Raw genomic sequence first — 18071 nt, forward strand, 5'->3', positions numbered from 1 at the left:
TGGTTTTGATCGGGTCGATGTAAGAAATTGATTTTTCCATGTGTTTGAAGTTCAAAACTAGAGATTAATAATAAATCTATTAAAATCTATGAAACATTCAAGAGGGCTTGGAAGCTGTTTGTGAGTTCTACTGTGTGGGCAAGATATCTTCTGGGTAGCTTCACGATTGTCCCCTTAGATTGTCCCCTTAGATTGTCCCCTTAAAGTCATAGAGTGATACAGTGTGGAAACAGGCCCTTCGGCCCAACCGCCCACACCGGCCAACAATGCCCCAGCTACAGTCCCACTTACTTGCACTTGGTCCATATCCCTCCAAACCTGTCCTATCCATGTACTTGTCTAATTGTTTCTTAAACGATGGGATAGTCCCAGCCTCAACTACAATATTATAGGTACGGTACACCAGGCTGCATATAATGTCAATAAGGCAAATATAATTTCAATAAACCCAAATTATCTTGAGATATAGGCTAAATATGATTATTTTTTTCCTATTGTTTGCTGCTTCAGCAGGTTAACTTCCAGTGATTCATGGACAAGTTCTCCCAGGTCTCAGCATAAATCCTCACCATTTGAAAAATACTGTTTCTCTATTTCTTCAATTAAAGTGATTATCTCACCTTTTTGTTCCCATAGTACATTCTATCTACAACATGACCCATTCTGTTTATATTCCATGAGAGCCTCTCTGCATCCTACCCATAATCCACACTTCCACCCAGCTTTGTATCACAAGATATATTACTCTTGGTCCTCTCATTCTAGTTATTGGTGTTGGTTATAACAACAGGGGCCCGACTGATCGCTTTGGTAACCAATAATCACAAGCTCCAATTAAAAAATAAAAATCCTTTTCCTACATGTTTCTTTACCTTAATCCTCTCCGGTTTAATTCATTCAAATAAAATTTGATCCAATTCAATGTAATAACCTTTGTTGTGGACCTTGTAGAAGGCCTCTTGAAAGTCTTAAGTACGCCATATCCATTGGATCCCTCTTAGCTACTCCTTAGTTGAAAGTAAAAAAAAATAATGGACTTATCAATTTTGATTTTCATTAACTTCATGTTCACTCCGCCCAATTTTATTATTATTTTTGGAATTACCTATTAACATTTCCTTAATAAAGATTCCAGCATTTTACTTCTCACTGATGTCAGGTTAATTAGCCAATGGCTCCCAGTTTTAGTCATTGAGTTGCATAGCATGGAAACCAGCCATTCACCGAGTCCACACTGACCAGTGGGGACCCATTTGTTGTTTATTCCATTTTCCAGTGCTTGGGCCATGGCCTTCTAGGCCTAGGCGATCGCAGTGTGCATCTAGACCATTCTTAAATGCTGTCAGTCCTCTGCTTCCACCATTCTGTCTGGCAGTGGCAGATCTAAAGGGAGATGAATCAAGATTGGAAGATAGGATTAGGTTGGGCAAAAAAAAAAAGAACTGGAGGAACTCAAGCAGTTAAGGCAGCATCTGTGGAAGGAAATGAAGATAGATACAAAATGCTGGACTAACTCAGCAGGATAGGCAGCATATCTGGAGAGAGGGAATGGGTGATGTTTCGGGTCGAGACTCTTCTTCAGGGGAGAGGGCGATACAGAGATAAGGAAGTGTAAGGTGTAAAAATAGGACAAAGGGAATGGAGATCAAGGAAAATGTAGAATAGATCATTGTTGGCCGGGAGAAGTTAACAACAAAGCAAACAGAGAAAAAAAACAGATGCATTTTGGGTCAGCACCCTTCATCAGATTGAGCGGTCACTCCAGTTTAGCGTTATAGCCTCCTCTGTGTCATGCATTGTCATAAATGATTTGATGAAAAATAGTTTTAAATGAATGTACCACAAATCATCCTGTACACTTTGCATTGTTGCGACATCTAGCTGTGTGCCCACACCGTTAAACTGTGTGTGTGTGACCGTGCTCTTTTCCAGATGTACATCACCAGCACAATAAAGACCAAGAGCAGCAGGCTGGCCAAACCTGTCTTGTGCTTGGGTGCTCTCTGTGCCGCTTTCCTAACGGGACTGAACCGGGTGTCCGAATATCGCAATCACTGCTCTGATGTGATCGCAGGTTTTGTACTGGGCAGCACGGTAGCTTTGTTTTTGGTAAGTCCACCTTACACTACTGAAGCTATCAAATGTGTCAAATTAAAGATGCCATTGAGAGTTGACAGAACCAACTTCTTCTTGCGTTTGAGGCAGCAGAAGTCTGCAGCAGGGTGATGCCATCCGGTTCAACATCCGTAGGTGCCCGCCCTAAAAAGGGCGCATGCTCCGGGTTGGCGCCAAGCTGCGGCGTTGCTGCTGTCTCTGTTTGTTGTCGTTCACCTGACTGAGGTCAGTTGACAAGGGCTCACCACGGGGAGGTGGACAACATGAGCCCCACAGAACCAACTCAGTGAGGATATCTCTCTCTAACTTTATCCATGCAGGTATTAGTTTATATTTAAGTCTTCTCTCTATGTGGATCTTTTTCTAGTTAACCCTCTCTATATATCTAACTATATTAAACCGATATATACTATAAACTGATAAACTATATTAAACAGATATTCATGTAAATATCTGTGTGCATTCAGTTCTCTCTCTACATAGGTCTGTTTTCTCTGTTTCAAGATGCAGTACAGAACAGCACAGAAGATCCTTTTTCCCTGTGGCTATCAAACTGTACAACTCCCCCCACCCCCCTCTTCTGTCGTGGGGTAGACTGACCCCCCCCCCTCCCCACCCCAATCTGCACATCCCCAATCCTATCCACTCGTCACTTTAATTTCATGTTTCATGCATCTTGTGTTTTTTATGACGGTTGGCAGATCAACTTCCCTCGTGGGATAAATAAACTTCTATCGTATCATATCGTATACAATTTTCACAATTTCACCCTAACCATCCCTATATAGGGATATGTTTGTGTATAGTAGACTCATTGCTGCAAAGGGCCTGTTTCCATGCTGCATTACTGATGACATATTTCTCCATTGTTATTGCCAGGGTATATGTGTTGTTCACAACTTCAAAGGGACACAGACCACAACTGTCAAGCAGAAGCCCAAGGATCCACATGGGGTGCCATTGATGACATTCCCTCGGGTGGAGAGCCCACTCGAAACCTTGAGCGCACAGGTAAGCCACACTGATCATCTTACACTGAAGCTAAAAGACACAGTGAATTGTACTGAGCTACCTTGCCCACCAAGATTTGCCCTTCTTACCTCATAGTTTAGTCAGTCAATGATAAATAATGGGGATAACGCAAAACCTCCCTCTTTTGGAATTGGCAAATCCAACAGGAAATCCAATCAAACGCTCACTCCAACTTCTCAGGGTGTTGCTCATTTCCTCCATTATCCTGTGCTTTAACGGTAACTCGAACCACACTCTCCCAAAGCCGACTGTTGTCTTGGATGAAAGCTATACTTTTGATTTGCAGCCTGCTATTTTTCACTGGGCATGGACAGCAAATCGAGGGCGAGATTTGTTGCCCACTTCTAGCTATCTTCAGGAAGGTGGTGGCAAAAGAGCTTTGTGAACTCTGCTAATGCCTCCATTGCACATTGGTAGAACTGAACAGCTTGCTATGCCATTTAAGTTAAGTGTCAGCCACACAGCCTTGAATCTAAAATAAGGTACAGTCCTGACTGGGGAAAGTTGACCGATTTCCTTTTCCTATTAATGAACTGATTTTATCACAATCCTGAAGCTTTCAGGTCACTTTTACTGGCATCAGCTCTCTATTCCAGGCTTATCCCAGAATCATAGCTCATGTCAGTGGATCCCTAGTTCTGTAACTTAATATAATTGTTTCCCAAGGTAAGTGGCAAAAAGGCAAATGTGCGAGTGGTGAATTCTGCTTCCGATGTTAAGATGCATTGAAGCTAGACAAAAGACTGAAGAAGGGTTTTCGACCCAAAACGTTACCTATTCCTTCGCTCCATAGATGCTGACACACCTGCTGAGTTTCTCCAGCATTTTGTCTACCTTCACTGTGCTACAGTATATTTTTGGATCCTTTTTTAAAGTTTATTCCCCTTGACGCTAATGTTTAAACATCTATCAATAGCGTTTAGTTCAAAGTTTGACACTTAAAATATTTAAGCCCTATTAATAAGACCTTTTGGCTTCTGAATTTGATTAAAAATGAAACGCCTGTACTTTCTGTTTGACTCTACATGTTTTATCAAGCTAAGCATTCCTTTTCAGTCTACTGAAAAACTGATCAATTGAAAGCATAGATAGAAATCAATAATCAGTTCCACAGACTGGTAAAGAAAGGGATGGGGAGAATTTATTAATGCAGCAAATTGTTATGACCTGGTATATGCTGCTCTAAGGCTGAAGGAAGCAAATTTACAACTACGTTTTGAAAGGAATTGAAATATTTTTGAAGGGGAATTGATTGTAGGCATAGGAAGGGATAAATAGGATTACAGTCAAAACAAAACAGGACAGACACACAGACTGCATTACCTTATGAGTCAATGTGTTTCCAATTAAAAGTTTAAAAAAGTGCTTGAATTAATTTGCAAAGTTACAAAACTCAAATAATCTTCGTCTGAAGTACCTGTAAAAAGTATTGTGCATTTGCAAGGATTATGATTAGTTTAGCAATTTGTGAGATGGCTAAACCCGAGTTTGGTCTTTTGGAATTCACCACTGAAATGTTACTCCAGCCTTTTCATTTGTATAGTGCTGTGAGTGTTATTTATCATAATTATATCTTGCAAATTAAATCAGTCAGCATCTTGTGTGCCATCGTAAGGCTGCATATAATGATAATATTATGGCCAAATATTATGGGAATCACTGGGTAATTCCTCTAACAATCAAGCCTAATGAGACTGGGAATAAATTAGTGCCCATAATTTCTGTGTAATTATCCAACCGCTCAATGCAATTGCTGAACTCCTATCTACCTCTGATGTCCCTCGGACTATCCTTGCTGGCGTTACCTTGCACTAAGCGTTATTCCCTTATCATGTATCTATACACTGTAAATGGATTGATTGTAATCATGTATTGTCTTTCTGCTGACTGGTTAGCACGCAACAAAAGCTTTTCACTGTACCTCGGTACATGTGACAATAAATTATACTGAACTGACTTTTATTGGGGGGGGAACCTGCTGTACTAAGGGGGAAACTACTAAAGGCCTGTCCCACTGTACGAGGTAATGTAAGTTCTCCCTTGATTCGAGCTTGTGTCATGTACGTAGCGGGTATGTAGGAGCTCGTGGATGTCACGTAGCGGCTCGTATGAATAATGGTAGGTACTCGGGAAATCCGGTAAACTCATGACATTTTTGCACCACTGTGAAAAATGTCCACGAGTATAAAAATACTTGTGATGAAAACAATTGTTACTTTTTACTCGTACGAGCCCCTATGTTCCCGCTAAGTACATTACACGAGCTTGAATCAGAGGAGAACTCGGGAGAACTCTTGAATTACCACGTACAGTGGGACAGGCCCTTTAGGCAGTACCTTCCAACATTTTTCTTCCAATCCTTTCTAAACCTCCTGACCCTCACTTTAAACCTGCGTCCCTTGGTTTTATATGCCTCAGTTATGGGGATAGGTTTCTTACAATCTACCCTATCTATGTCCTTCTTTTTGTATATCTCTATCAGTATCCAAAGATATACACAAAATGCTGGAGTAACTAAGCAGGACAGGCAGCATCTCAGACCCCCGAAACGTCATCCATTCTGTCCCGCTGAGTTAATCCAGTGTTTTGTGTCTATCTCTGGTGTAAACCAGCATCTGCAGTTCTATCAGTCTCTTCTCTGCCTCCTCTGCTCATGGAAAACAAACACAGCCTATCCATTTTCTCCCCTTGACTGAATACGGAATACTGAATACTGAAATACTGAATACTGACGGCAACCATCCATCCCAGGCAGATCGTGTTAAATCTTCTCCGTGCCTTTACTACCTGCGTAATGTGTGTGCTTCTTCATCCCTGGTTGATAATGCTAAATGTGCACAACATATTTAACATTAGCCAAGGATGAATAAGCACACACAGTATCTAGAAAATGAATCCAAATGTGCTGGAAAATCAAATAGATCTGCAAGTACTGTTGCAGAAACCACAAAATACTCAATGTAGAGCATAGGTTAGTAAGGGCCTAAGAAAATAAAGCAATGTTGCATTCCTTGAGGAGCAAGATTAGAAACTTGGGAAGTTATGTTAAACTTGCATTGAAGTTTGGACATTGAGTACTGTGCTCAATACTGATCACTGATTTATCGAAAGACTGTGATGCTAGAAAGAGGACAAAACAGATTTAATTGATTTCTGCTGTTATGGATGAATCCCTCACCCATGTCTACTCTATGTCCTGCAGTTCTGCTCCCGCTCCTCCCCCCCCACAAACACCCTGAAAGAACAAGGATGAAGTTCTCACCTTTTACCCCACCAGACTTTGCATCCAATAGTTCATCCAATAGGTCATTTCCACCACCTTCAACGTGATCCCACCACCAGTCACATCCTCACATCCCTATCCCTTTACAGCGTACAGAGGCAAATACATAAATGATTAATCTTTGTCCCAAACATTGTGGAGGGCACTGTAAAGGGATGGGGATATGAGGATGTGATTGGTGATGGGATGCAAAGTCTGGTGGGGTGAAAGGTGAGAACATGGAGAACTTCATCCTTGTTCTTTCAGGGCGTTTGTGGGGGGGAGGAGCGGGAGCAGAACTGCAGGACACAGAGTAGATATGGGTGAGGGTTTCGTCCACAACAGCAGAAATCAATGAAATGGGGGGACTATGTATAAATACAGCTGTAATTTCCACACGGTGAAACCAAAATGTATAAAAATGGCCTTTATTAAAATCTGACAATGTGCACTTTAACCACATGATTTTTTCTATTACAAATCTCAAATTGTGGAGTGCAGAGGCAAATAAATAAATGATGGTCTTTGGCCCAAACATTATGGTGGGCACTGTATGCTTTCTATAGAGACTGCCCTCTACACAACTTCTCGGTTCATTTATCTCTTCCCATCCAACCCACCCTCTTCCCAGGCACTTCTCCCTCAACTACAACAGTTATAACACTTATCCCTACAACTTCTCATCAATTCCATTCAGAGACCCTAGCAGGCCTTCCAGATAAGACAGGTGAATAACAGAGATGTTTAAATACACGAGGAACTGCAGATGTTGGAATCTTGAGTATAACGCAAAATGCTGGAGGAACTCAGCAGGTCAGGCAATATCTTTGGAAGAAATGGACAGGCAATGTTTCGGGTCGGGACCCTTCTTCAAACTGACAGTAGTTGGCGAGGGAAAGTTGGAAAAGAGAGCTATGGGTAGGCCATGCCTGGCAAGTGCTGGGTGGATACGGGGGAGGAGGGTTAAATCGGAAGATGTTGCCTGACTCACGGAATTCCTCCAGCACCTTTTGTGTTTTGCTCAGAGATATTTAAGTGGAGCCCCAAATCTCATGAGGGAGAAGGGTTATGATCATGGATTTAAATGCAGGTTGATAGGAAGAGACTAAAGTGGAGCGTAATTGCAGGCACAGATGAGATGTTTATTGTTTCCGTGGTGTACCGTCAATGTGTTTGAATGAAACTATGTGGCATACAATCAAAAAACACTGATGATTAATGATCTAGATTTTTACAAAGCAGAATGACCACCCACATGTCACTAGGATGGTGACCTGTGCATATCATGGGTGTTTCCAGTGAGAAGAACCTGCTGGACCAAGACTTGTTCTAGCTAATTGGTGAGGCTCCTTTGGTGCCAGGGCATTATGCTAACATCTTGGGTCACATGGATGGGGCAGAAGAAGTCCCATCTACAAAGCCGGTGAGACAACGCCTGATGGGCAACAATAACACATCGACAAAACCACCAATTTCTATCCCAGGTCCTGACATTCAGCTGCCTTTTATATCTAGTAAAAATAAAATCGATGACTAACAAGTTAGAAAGAATTAACCTTAATTTTTTTAATGCTTTTAAGTACTTTATAGCATTACAGCAAACTCATGTAATTTAAAAGCATGACCAAAAAACAAAGAAAGATCTCAATGGGCCAGGCAACATCTATGGAGGGAATGCACAGATTATGACTTGGGTCTTCTTCAGACTAATTTAAAAACATGTAAATGTAATTACTTTTCTTCCTCATTGTGGTAAGACCTGATTGGAAATGAATGGGTGCATGAATCCTGCAGTACATTTAGCCTGCCACGGGATCTGCGAGCAGATTACACAGTAATTGTAGTAAATACATCCTCTGTTGCTGGGCTCCATCTGTAGTCCACCAGTGAAGAATGGTAAATAACAGCCAGCTAGTTTGGAATTTCAGTCCATTTAGGCCCATATGCAGTGACGTTCAGAACAAACCTGAGTAAATTTAATTTGTTTGCTGCAGAACTACTGGCAGAACTCAGAAATGATGAATAACTGCTTGTTACTCTCTTTGGACTCTTGTTGCTACATGCCCTATTTCCCATCCTTTAGCGGAAGTGCATGCATCCAGCCAAGTATTTTTAAAAAAAAATCTTTTTTTTTTTTCTTCTTTTTTTTTCCTTTTTTTAAAAATTTATTAGTAGACATATTATAAAATGTAGTTACATATTATAGTAAAAATTTTTTTTCATATAGGAGAGACTCGCGCCAACTAGCTCCGTGAAAAAACCGAAAAAACGGGGGGAAACGACAGATCCTACCTGCAAAAAAAACTTTCTGACTGATTATATTTACAGGACATTTTTAAGGGCATGGCATTCCCTTTGTCAGCATTCTGATCCAATTTGCTGGAGTCTTGATAACTTTTCAATATGGGCTCAATTATTATATTGCTCAGGAATACCAGACATTAATCTCCACAATGAAACTGGAAATAAAGAAATTAGTTTCCCTTGCACAAACTCTTACTTCAGAATTACAGTCTCTGACTTCTGTAAATGATTCTCAAGAAGTGAGAGTACCATGTAGCATTAGGGTTGATTGCACAAAGGGAGGTGGAAGCAGAGGGGCTATGTAACTAGAGGTCTTTATTAACTATCCATAGGGATGTGAATTTAAATCCTTCATGGCAGCTAGATTTGCTAAATGATCAGTAATTAAAAAGCTAGGATGAGTATTAGTAACCATGAAACCACTGGATGATAATAACTCATCAGGCTCACTCCTGTTCTTATCTCCCCAGGCCACATGTCACTTCTGGCCCACGACAATGTAATTGATGCTCACCTGAATGGTTGCAGATAATGACACTACTGCAGCTAGAATGACGATGATTGAGTCATTCCCTTATCATGGAGCCATGTAGCACAAAATCAAGCCCTTCCAATCACCAACCAGCAAGCAACATTATATTGCATTACATTGTAATGTAATTACAGGATGGCATGATGGCGCAGCGGTAGAATTGCTGCCTTACAGCGTCAGAGATCTGGGTTCAATCCTGACAATGGATGCTGTCTATTTGGAGTTTGCACGTTCTCCTCGTGACCTACATGGATTTTCTCCGGGTGCTCCGGTTTCCTCCCACACTCCTAAGACGTACAGGTTTGTTGGCTAATTGGCTTGGTAAAATTGTAAATTGTCCCTAGTGTGTTCAGGATAGTGTTAGCATGCGGGGATAGCTGGTCGGTGCGGACTCGGTGGGCCGAAGGGTCTGTTTCCGTGCTGTATCTCTAAACTAAACTAAACTAAATTGATATGTTATCCTCTCCTCATGGCTATTAACGTCACTCCCAGATTCAAACTTAACTACGCACTATGTAGACTATTTTCAGTAGCAATCAATCAACCAACCCACTTGGCTTTGGGATGTCGAAGAAAACTGGTTCACCCTGAGGAATTTTATATGGACGCCACTGGACTTTGGGGTTGAACCTACAGTCTGTCAGTGGAGCTGTGAGGCAGCAGTTGCACTAGCTACGTCATGTTTGCTGCCCAGCATGGATTATGTGCAGGGGATTTATATGCAATATCCTCCACCAACTGCATTTGCCTGGAAAAATGATGCAATTGTGATCAGAACTTGCTATAGTTTATCTTTTTATTCCTTTCTTTGAAAAGTGTTTCAGAATTGCAAGCTTGCAGTGAATCATCCTCACCTCTATCTCAGTGGCCGAGACTGTTCTGTCAGTAATCAGCAATTGCAATGGCATAGCAATGCACTCCAGGGCAATTGCAGATGAGCAATAGGCACTGCCTTTTCGGTGCCTCATCTTAAAATTGAATGTTTAAAAAAAATATTGATCTTATATGAAAGCAAAAGTAATGCCAGAAATACTAGTTAGTTCACACATCAATGAAGTATGAAACAAACTTAACATCTGTCATTTTTTTATTAAACTGGAAGAAGTTAGATTAAAGTAGGCTTTTAAGATGCGAAAAATGCTGGAGGATGAACGGGGGGTGTAAGGCAAGGAAAGAGTAAAAGGGACCGTTTGAGAGGAAGGAAAGCAGTAGAGGTTAAATAATAGAAGGTGAAGGGTCAAAGGCAGTGACATTGGAATCATTAAAGAATCAAAAGAAGGGACAAGAAGTACAAATGGAAAACCACAATCATCACCTGAAACTTCTGAACTCGGGTTTGAGTCTGGAAGGCTGCAATATGTCTCATTGTTAAATGAGATGTTGTTCTTTGTGCTTATGTTGAGCTTTGTTGGAAAAGTATAGGAGGGCCAAGGCAAGGAGGTCAGAATGGCAGAGACAATTAAGGTGACAAGTAATGGTTAGATCACACTCGTGCACTCAACAGAGGCATTCCAGAAAGTGTTCACCCTGCTTCTGGAAGTAGGGAAGACAACATGGACCAGGGTAAACAAAATTGAACAAAGTGTGAATAAGTCACTGTTTCACGGTATTTTGTTCTTGTAACACTGATCTTACAACGTGGCTCTTCTTCCCTTAATGCCGGCATGACAGCAAGGTGGGAGACATCGACAGCCCCCCCGAGAGGGGGTGTTTCGTCCCAGGGTCATTTTCCAGGACCAGCCAGATACCCAAGTCAACAGGAGGTATATACCCAAGGACAGGGCTCCACTGTGAGCTCCAGAGTTTAGACGTCTGGTGTTGTACGAGATTATGCTCTGCGTGTCTGCCTCTGGTGCTTCTCAGCTGATGGGCTTCCTCTTGTGTTCCACGTGAATCTGGCACTGTGTAACCTATGTTTGCTTCCTCTAGCTAGATTTTACTGTGCTTTCAGCCATGTTGCCTTGGTTGTTCACACTTGGCTTGGTCTTCTCTATGAACCTTGGTGCTGAACTGTTTGCCTGTTCTTGTCGTAGTTTCAGTGCAATCACCCAAGCGGGCAAAACAAAGACCTAATCCTAGTGATGGCCACAGGCAATTGGCATTTTTCTGCTTCAGAATTGCAATGTTTTGTTAAATGTTGACCTATTTATTTCTGCTATGTTACCGTTGCCCTGGTTCATTTTACCGAACAGAATGATTTAAGGACGGAAGTTGTCTTATCATGTCAACTGTGGTTTAAATGGTTAGTATTCCCTCACATATGTCTGAAGACCGTTAGTTCGTCCACCTCCTCAGGTTTGAGCACCAACATCTCAGTTGACATACAGTGCAATAATGAGAAAAGGTGCGGTTCTTGGGTGTGATATTAAATTATGCCCTCTCAAAGGAGATAAAATCCAATAGCATTCAGCGTTACTGACGATCTTTGTCCATTGTCGGGGATTCCTGTGTCTATATTGGTTGCCCGCTTTATACAGAACAGTGTCCACTCTTCAAAAGTACTTAATTGAGTGCAAATCCTTTGGAATATCCAGAAAGAGACATGGATGGGACGATAGCAGTGCAAGCAATGTTATTATATTATAAAGCCATTCTCTTAAGTATTTGAAAGAGTGATATGACTACAGTGTTTCAGATGATTTAAGGAGCAGATGGGTAGATGGACCCTATGGGTAGTTCAGTTTGAAGAAGGGTCTCAACACAAAACGTCATCCATTCCTTCTCTCCAGAGATGCTGCCTATCCCGCTGAGTTACTACACCATTTTGTGTCTATCTTGGGTAGATAGACAATTAACTATTTTTGTAGGTAGCAGAATATAGAGCAAGGGAGTGTCAGATTAAAATCAGAGCCAAGCCATTCAGTTGAGAACCAGGAAATGTGTAGGAAGGAACTGCAGATGCTGGTTTACACTGAAGATAGATACAAAATGTCACCTTCCCCTGGCTAACAATGATCTATTCTACATTTTCCTTGATCTTTGTCCCCATTACTCTCTCGTTTTTCACGCCTTACCCTTCCATATCTCTCGTTTCCCTCTTCCCTGAGTGAAGATAGGATCTCGACCGAAAATGTCACCCATTCCTTTTATCCAGAGATGCTGCCTGCCCCGCTGAGTTACTCCAGCATTTTGTGTCTATTGTCGGTGAGAACCAGGAAATGCTTCTCCACACAAATGATACTGGAGATGTAACTCTTTCTCCCCCCAGTAAGCTGCTAAGGGTGGTACTCTTTCAAGCTGATAGACTGGACATTTGGATGTATGGATATTCAGCAGAACTGATGCTCTTCAACTATTTATCACAATACTAGTGAATCAGGGGTCATTTAGACTGTGTTTATAATTGGGCATTTGCGGAACAAAATGTGAAAAAATTAGCTTCACAAAATAAAACCATCTCACCACACCCCAGCTCCCTCTCTTCCCACAAACTTGTGCTTATGTCACAGTGCTGCAGCTATGTACAGTCCGGTTAAACTGCATTAAGACTGAGCTCACATGAGGGATCTTTAAGCCCAAAGCAGGTGACACAGTGATAGGTTATAATACAGTAGGATACAAATATGCAGTGTTCAAGAAGGAACTGCAGATGCTGGAAGATCGAAGGTACACAAAAATGCTGGAGAAACTCAGCGGGTGCAGCAGCATCTATGGAGCGAAGGAAATAGGCGACGTTTCGGGCCAAAACCCTTCTTCAGACTGATGGGGGGTGGGGGGGAGAAGGAAGGAAAAAGGGAGGAGGAGGAGCCCGAGGGCGGGGGGATGGGAGGAGACAGCTCGAGGGTTAAGGAAGGGGAGGAGACAGCCAGGGCTAGCAAAATTGGGAGAATTCAATGTTCATGCCAACCGGACGCAAGCAACCCAGGCGGAATATGAGGTGCTGTTCCTCCAATTTCCGGTGTTGCTCACTCTGGCAATGGAGGAGACCCAGGACAGAGAGGTCGGATTGGGAATGGGAGGGGGAGTTGAAGTGCTGAGCCACCGGGAGTTCAGGTAGGTTATTGCGGACTGAGTGGAGGTGTTTTCGCGAAACGATCGCCCAACCTCCGCTTAGTCTCACCGAGCATACAAATATGCAGTGTCAGTCCTAGTAATGACCAGCAGGGCTGAATGGTCTGCTTCTGTGCTTTAGTCTGGAGCTTCTAAAACTCCATTTATTGATGAACGAGGTTTTAATTGATGAATTATTTTGAAATTAATAAGAACATCTTTAGTTTGCACAGACAGTGCGATGATAAGTTTGGCTAAAAAACTATTCTCCTCTTGGAGAATCCAGAATTTAATGACAATCAAAATTAAGAAGTGAAAATATTTTCCACCTAAAGTCCAAACCTGGTGATCTTGGGTAATCCCAATCAAAGTGGATACAAAGTATGGTACAAGACTGTGCAACTTGTGCAATGAGGAGGGAGATATCCCTCCCGATGCTGAGTTAAAGATTAATGTTGTTGCTTAGAATAGGGGACCTTCACTCCATGTCAAGCCATGCTAAACATTATCGCCACGTGTTTGAAATTAACACTGGGGCTCTGAAAGATTTTCCCATTATTGGCATAAATACACCAAAGTTGATATCAAAACCTGAGCAAGGGGTTTAAAGCAGGTAAGTCACTTGTCTGCTCACAATTAGAAAAAAAATACTTTCCTCTGTTTGAGGCAGGGCTTTCTTTCTGTTTCAGGTGATTAGGTCGCAAAGGTGATTCGCATGGGTGCTTTCATCTCCCAGTGAAAACAGGGGGCGCGTGAGTGTGCATGCAAATGCCATCTTGCCAAGGGCCTGATGACATTTCACCCTGCCCTCCATTCTGTTATGTCCGTCCCCAGGAGCATGTGGCAGGGAGTGCTACCAGTTGAAAATCCAGGGCAAATTTTTGTTGGAAGTTCTCCTGATTCCCGGACCAAGCTGGTGTGGTCCCTGAGCAGTATGATTTCTAAACTGCTTATAGTGACCCACTCTGTAGCAACATTTGGGGAAACACAAAAGCAAACCAAAAATATCTACATCCCTCATGGTGACTATATGCTGGAGGTATCAATTAATGCACACTGGCTAAGTAAACATATCTTAGATCACAATGAAATGCACAGCTTTTGTCTTTTCTACTCACAATTGCTCCGTTTATGGTTCACACATTTGGCCTAGTCTGTGCTAAGAGAAATGAGGATGGATGCAATGACTAAGAATCAGGTAGCATCTAAAGTCATCTAACTAGCCCCAGCAAAGCTTTCCTCACAGCCTCTCTTCCCTACATCTAACAACACTGGAGTGAACTTCAACCTTGGAGGACGTGCCCATCTTTGGTACATGTCAGAGCAATGAAGTTAGGATGCCCATGAATTTCCTATACATATTTCCTGTACTAGGCTGGGGCATCACTGACAACCTGGACTGGATTTCAGCTTGATTATATTCTTATACTATGTCAAGCCACAAAGGTTAATACAAGTCTTGAATCGCTTCTGTAAAGGCCAATGGGGAAATCAATTTGGAAACAATGTAAAATCAGCGACCGATTTAATGGTGCGCCGCTGTTCAATTCCAGTTTCACGCCGTAGGAGCCTTGTGATCTTAGCTTTTTGTCACAGTCATTGTCCCTCTTTCTCACCTCAATCTGTAGCTGTGGGAATGGCACAGGACAATTGGCAATTCACAATGGTCTTGTCAAAATTCTCCAACTGCTCTCCTTCCTGCTCCTCCAAATGGCCAATGAATGTAAGATCCAGGCCCTGGGTCATTAAAGGCACACAAAAATGCTGGAGAAACTCAGCGGGTGCAGCAGCATCTATGGAGCGAAGGAAATAGGCAACGTTTTGGGCCAAAACCCTAAGAAGGGTTTCGGCCCGAAACGTTGCCTGTTTCCTTCGCTCCATAGATGCTGCTGCACCCGCTGAGTTTCTCCAGCATTTTTGTGTACCTTCGATTTTCCAGTATCTGCAGTTCCTTCTTAAAAACCCTGGGTCATTAAGGTTGAAGTTAGCACTGTAAGGCCCCTCCAGCCTCCTCCTGTCTGCCACACTATTAGTTCTTCAAGCACCAGAAACAACTTGACAGGCTGAATGGCCTCCTCCTGTGCTGTAAGAATAACATTCCTTAACTCAAACACCCAGCATCATTCAGGCATATGGATTAGTCATTTTTGGGGGCAAAAAAACATCTTCTGAATTTGCTGCTGAAAATGGATCTACTTTTGAATAACTCCTGTGCTTGACCAGTGACCAAATACTCAAAACAGTTCATTATGCAATCAACATTACAATCTGTTCATGACTAAATTGATAGTTTAAGGGATTGTTTAAGGCATCATCTGAGGCTTTTGTCTCCCAGCTTGTATGTGTCTTGGGGAGACGTTTGTCTTGCCTGCATGAGCTGGAATCACCTGCTGGTTGTTTCCACCTCCTCTGCCATTGTTTCCACTGAAGTCCATGCACAGGGTTGAATACAACCTTGTCTAATAAAAGTCATCATGATCAAAATAATGTTCTCCCCTGTTGTTTATGCAGCTGGAGATATTGTATACTCATCCCTAAAACACTTTGTTTGTGATTAAGTGTGACAAACTTGTTCGAAAGTATCTTTGAAAACTTTGGACCTTATTTCAGTCTGTTCTAACACATGAAATGTCTGTCATACTGTTTTTTGTGTATAACCCTTTTACACCAACAATTCTCTCCCCCTTCACAGGCCTGTGCCGCAGTGTTGTTTGTCCACTATGAGTGAATTTCTTTAATACATGCACATTACAAATATTTTGCCAGTGGTTAAGGTTTCTCACCAAGTGTTTTGTACTGTGATAAAATAGATTGCACAGCAATTTTGCTTTGGTTAACTTTCCAAAATAATACACCCTTTTTAATCTACGATGATGGCTCTGTAGATAGCAGCCTTTCCTCTTGACTCCGAAGATGTTAGTTTGTACCACATCAAAGGCTTGAGCTAAACCACTTTTATTGAAGTGCAGTGCTTTGGATGAAGCAACTGCCAGATGCATGGAAATGGTCACTTACACTCTTCTGAAGATTCGCTGTGGATGTTTTCTCAATTTTCTCGTCAATACTTATCCCACAACTATTATCACTGAAAAGAGGTAGTCTTCTCCTTAGCACATTGCTTGTTGTGTCAGCTTGCTGTGCAAAAATTACCTTTGCGACCAGTTTCAATCCACTTCAAATGCACTTCCTTAACTGCAACATGCAGCCTGAGCTTTTGAAAGACTGTCCAAATGCAAGTTTTATTTTCAAATGGAAACCCCACTGGACAAAAGTGTTTGCAGTGTGCATATAGCTATTTGACCTGAATTCCATTACTGCAGCTGCCGAAACATTTACTAAACCTTTTTCCTTTGTGTCCTCTTACAGAACCACTCTGCTTCAATAACAGAAGTGACCTGAAGAGAAATCCTTCTTCGCTTCTTAACAAAAACACACAAATTGGTACTTTTTTATAATGAGTGTTAAGCTGTGGAAAGTGCAACTCAAGAACCTGTCTAGTTAGTATGGGATGTTTTGTACATTTTGTATGACAAAGTGTTGTAGCATACCTTGATCTTATAGCCTGTTTCAGAATTAAATCCTTTGATGTAAACATTTCTAATTTCTTATGTAAATTCAAGTTGTGTTATGTGGTCTTTGTACAATAAAGTGTGTGGTCTGGTTTATATACACTTTACCTTGTGAAGTGATGGGTGCATTTTGTTAACAAGAAATGTCCTTCTATCTCATTTCCAACACGATAGTTCCATGTGATCGCTCCCCTTAGTAATTCTCACTGGGCTGTTCAATGGGATTGTCATTACTTTTACATTGCAGGTAATAGATCCGGGTTAAGAGAGCATGTGATTTAGAAGGGCATTGGGAAGTTGTGGTGTTCTTCTGTCCCTTCAATCCTCCTCACATTGTTGTGAGAAGCCTGATTGAAGAGATGTTAGAGTCATAGGTTCATACAGCATGGAAACAGGCATTTTGTCCTAACTTGCCTCTGTTGACCAAAATGTCCCATCTACACTGGTTTGGCCCATAATCGTCTAGACCTTATGTTTCCATATATCTGTCCAAATCTCTTTAAATATCATTGTAGTACGTGCCTCAATACGTCTTCGGGCAGCTTGTTCCACCCACCCTCTATGTGAAAAAGTTGCCCCCCAGTTTCCTATTAAATCTTCCCCTTTCCCCTAAAACCTATGTCCTCTGGTTCTTGATGCCCCTACTCTGGATAAAAGACTCTTGTGCATTCACCCTATCTATTCCCATCACGATGTTATACACCTCCATAAGATCACCACTCATCCTCCTACTCTCCAAGGAATAAAGTCCTTGCCTGCCCAACCTCTCCCTATAGCTCAACCCCTCAGGTCCTGGTAACATTCTTGTAAATCTTTCTGCACTTTTTCTAGCTTAACAACATCTTTCCTACAGCAGGGTGACCAAAACTGAACACATTGCTCCAAATACCTATATGGCCTCATCAATGTCTTGTACAACATAACATCCCAACTTCTATACTTAATACCCTGACTGATGAAGGACAATGTGCCAAAAGCCTTCTTAACCAACTTATGTATCTGTGAAGGTACACAAAAATGCTGGAGAAACTCAGCGGGTGCAGCAGCATCTATGGAGTGAAGGAAATAGGCAAAGTTTCGGGCCGAAACCCTTCTTCAGACTGATGGGGGGAGGCAGGGAGAAGAAAGAATAAAGGAGGAGGAGGAGCCCGAGGGCTGAGGGATGGGAGGAGACAGCCCGAGGGCTGGGGAAGGGGAGGAGACAGCAAGGGCTAACAAAATTGGGAGAATTCAATGTTCATGCCCGCAGGATGCAGACTCCCCAAGC

General features: G+C 42.0%; 1 protein-coding gene across 9 annotated transcripts in view; it reads left to right on the plus strand.

Annotated features, from left to right (window-relative positions):
- plppr1 (phospholipid phosphatase related 1) overlaps nt 1–16911 on the plus strand; it is a 79427-nt gene extending 62516 nt beyond the window's left edge. For 2 of the 9 annotated variants that reach the window (XM_033018208.1, XM_033018199.1), the window contains 4 exons: nt 1933–2109; nt 2995–3126; nt 10921–11008; nt 16602–16911. In XM_033018208.1, the coding sequence (XP_032874099.1) occupies nt 1933–2109; nt 2995–3126; nt 10921–11008; nt 16602–16690 (486 nt within the window). In that variant the 3' untranslated portion in view covers nt 16691–16911. Of the gene's footprint in view, nt 1–1932; nt 2110–2994; nt 3127–9183; nt 9428–10916; nt 11009–13924; nt 13988–16601 lie in introns of those variants that run through there. The other 7 variants (XM_033018203.1, XM_033018200.1, XM_033018201.1 and 4 more) reach the window with 7 other exon arrangements.
- The last annotated feature ends 1160 nt before the right edge of the window (nt 16912–18071 follow it).

This window comes from Amblyraja radiata, chromosome 3, assembly GCF_010909765.2.
Source record: "Amblyraja radiata isolate CabotCenter1 chromosome 3, sAmbRad1.1.pri, whole genome shotgun sequence".
NCBI lineage: Eukaryota > Metazoa > Chordata > Chondrichthyes > Rajiformes > Rajidae > Amblyraja > Amblyraja radiata.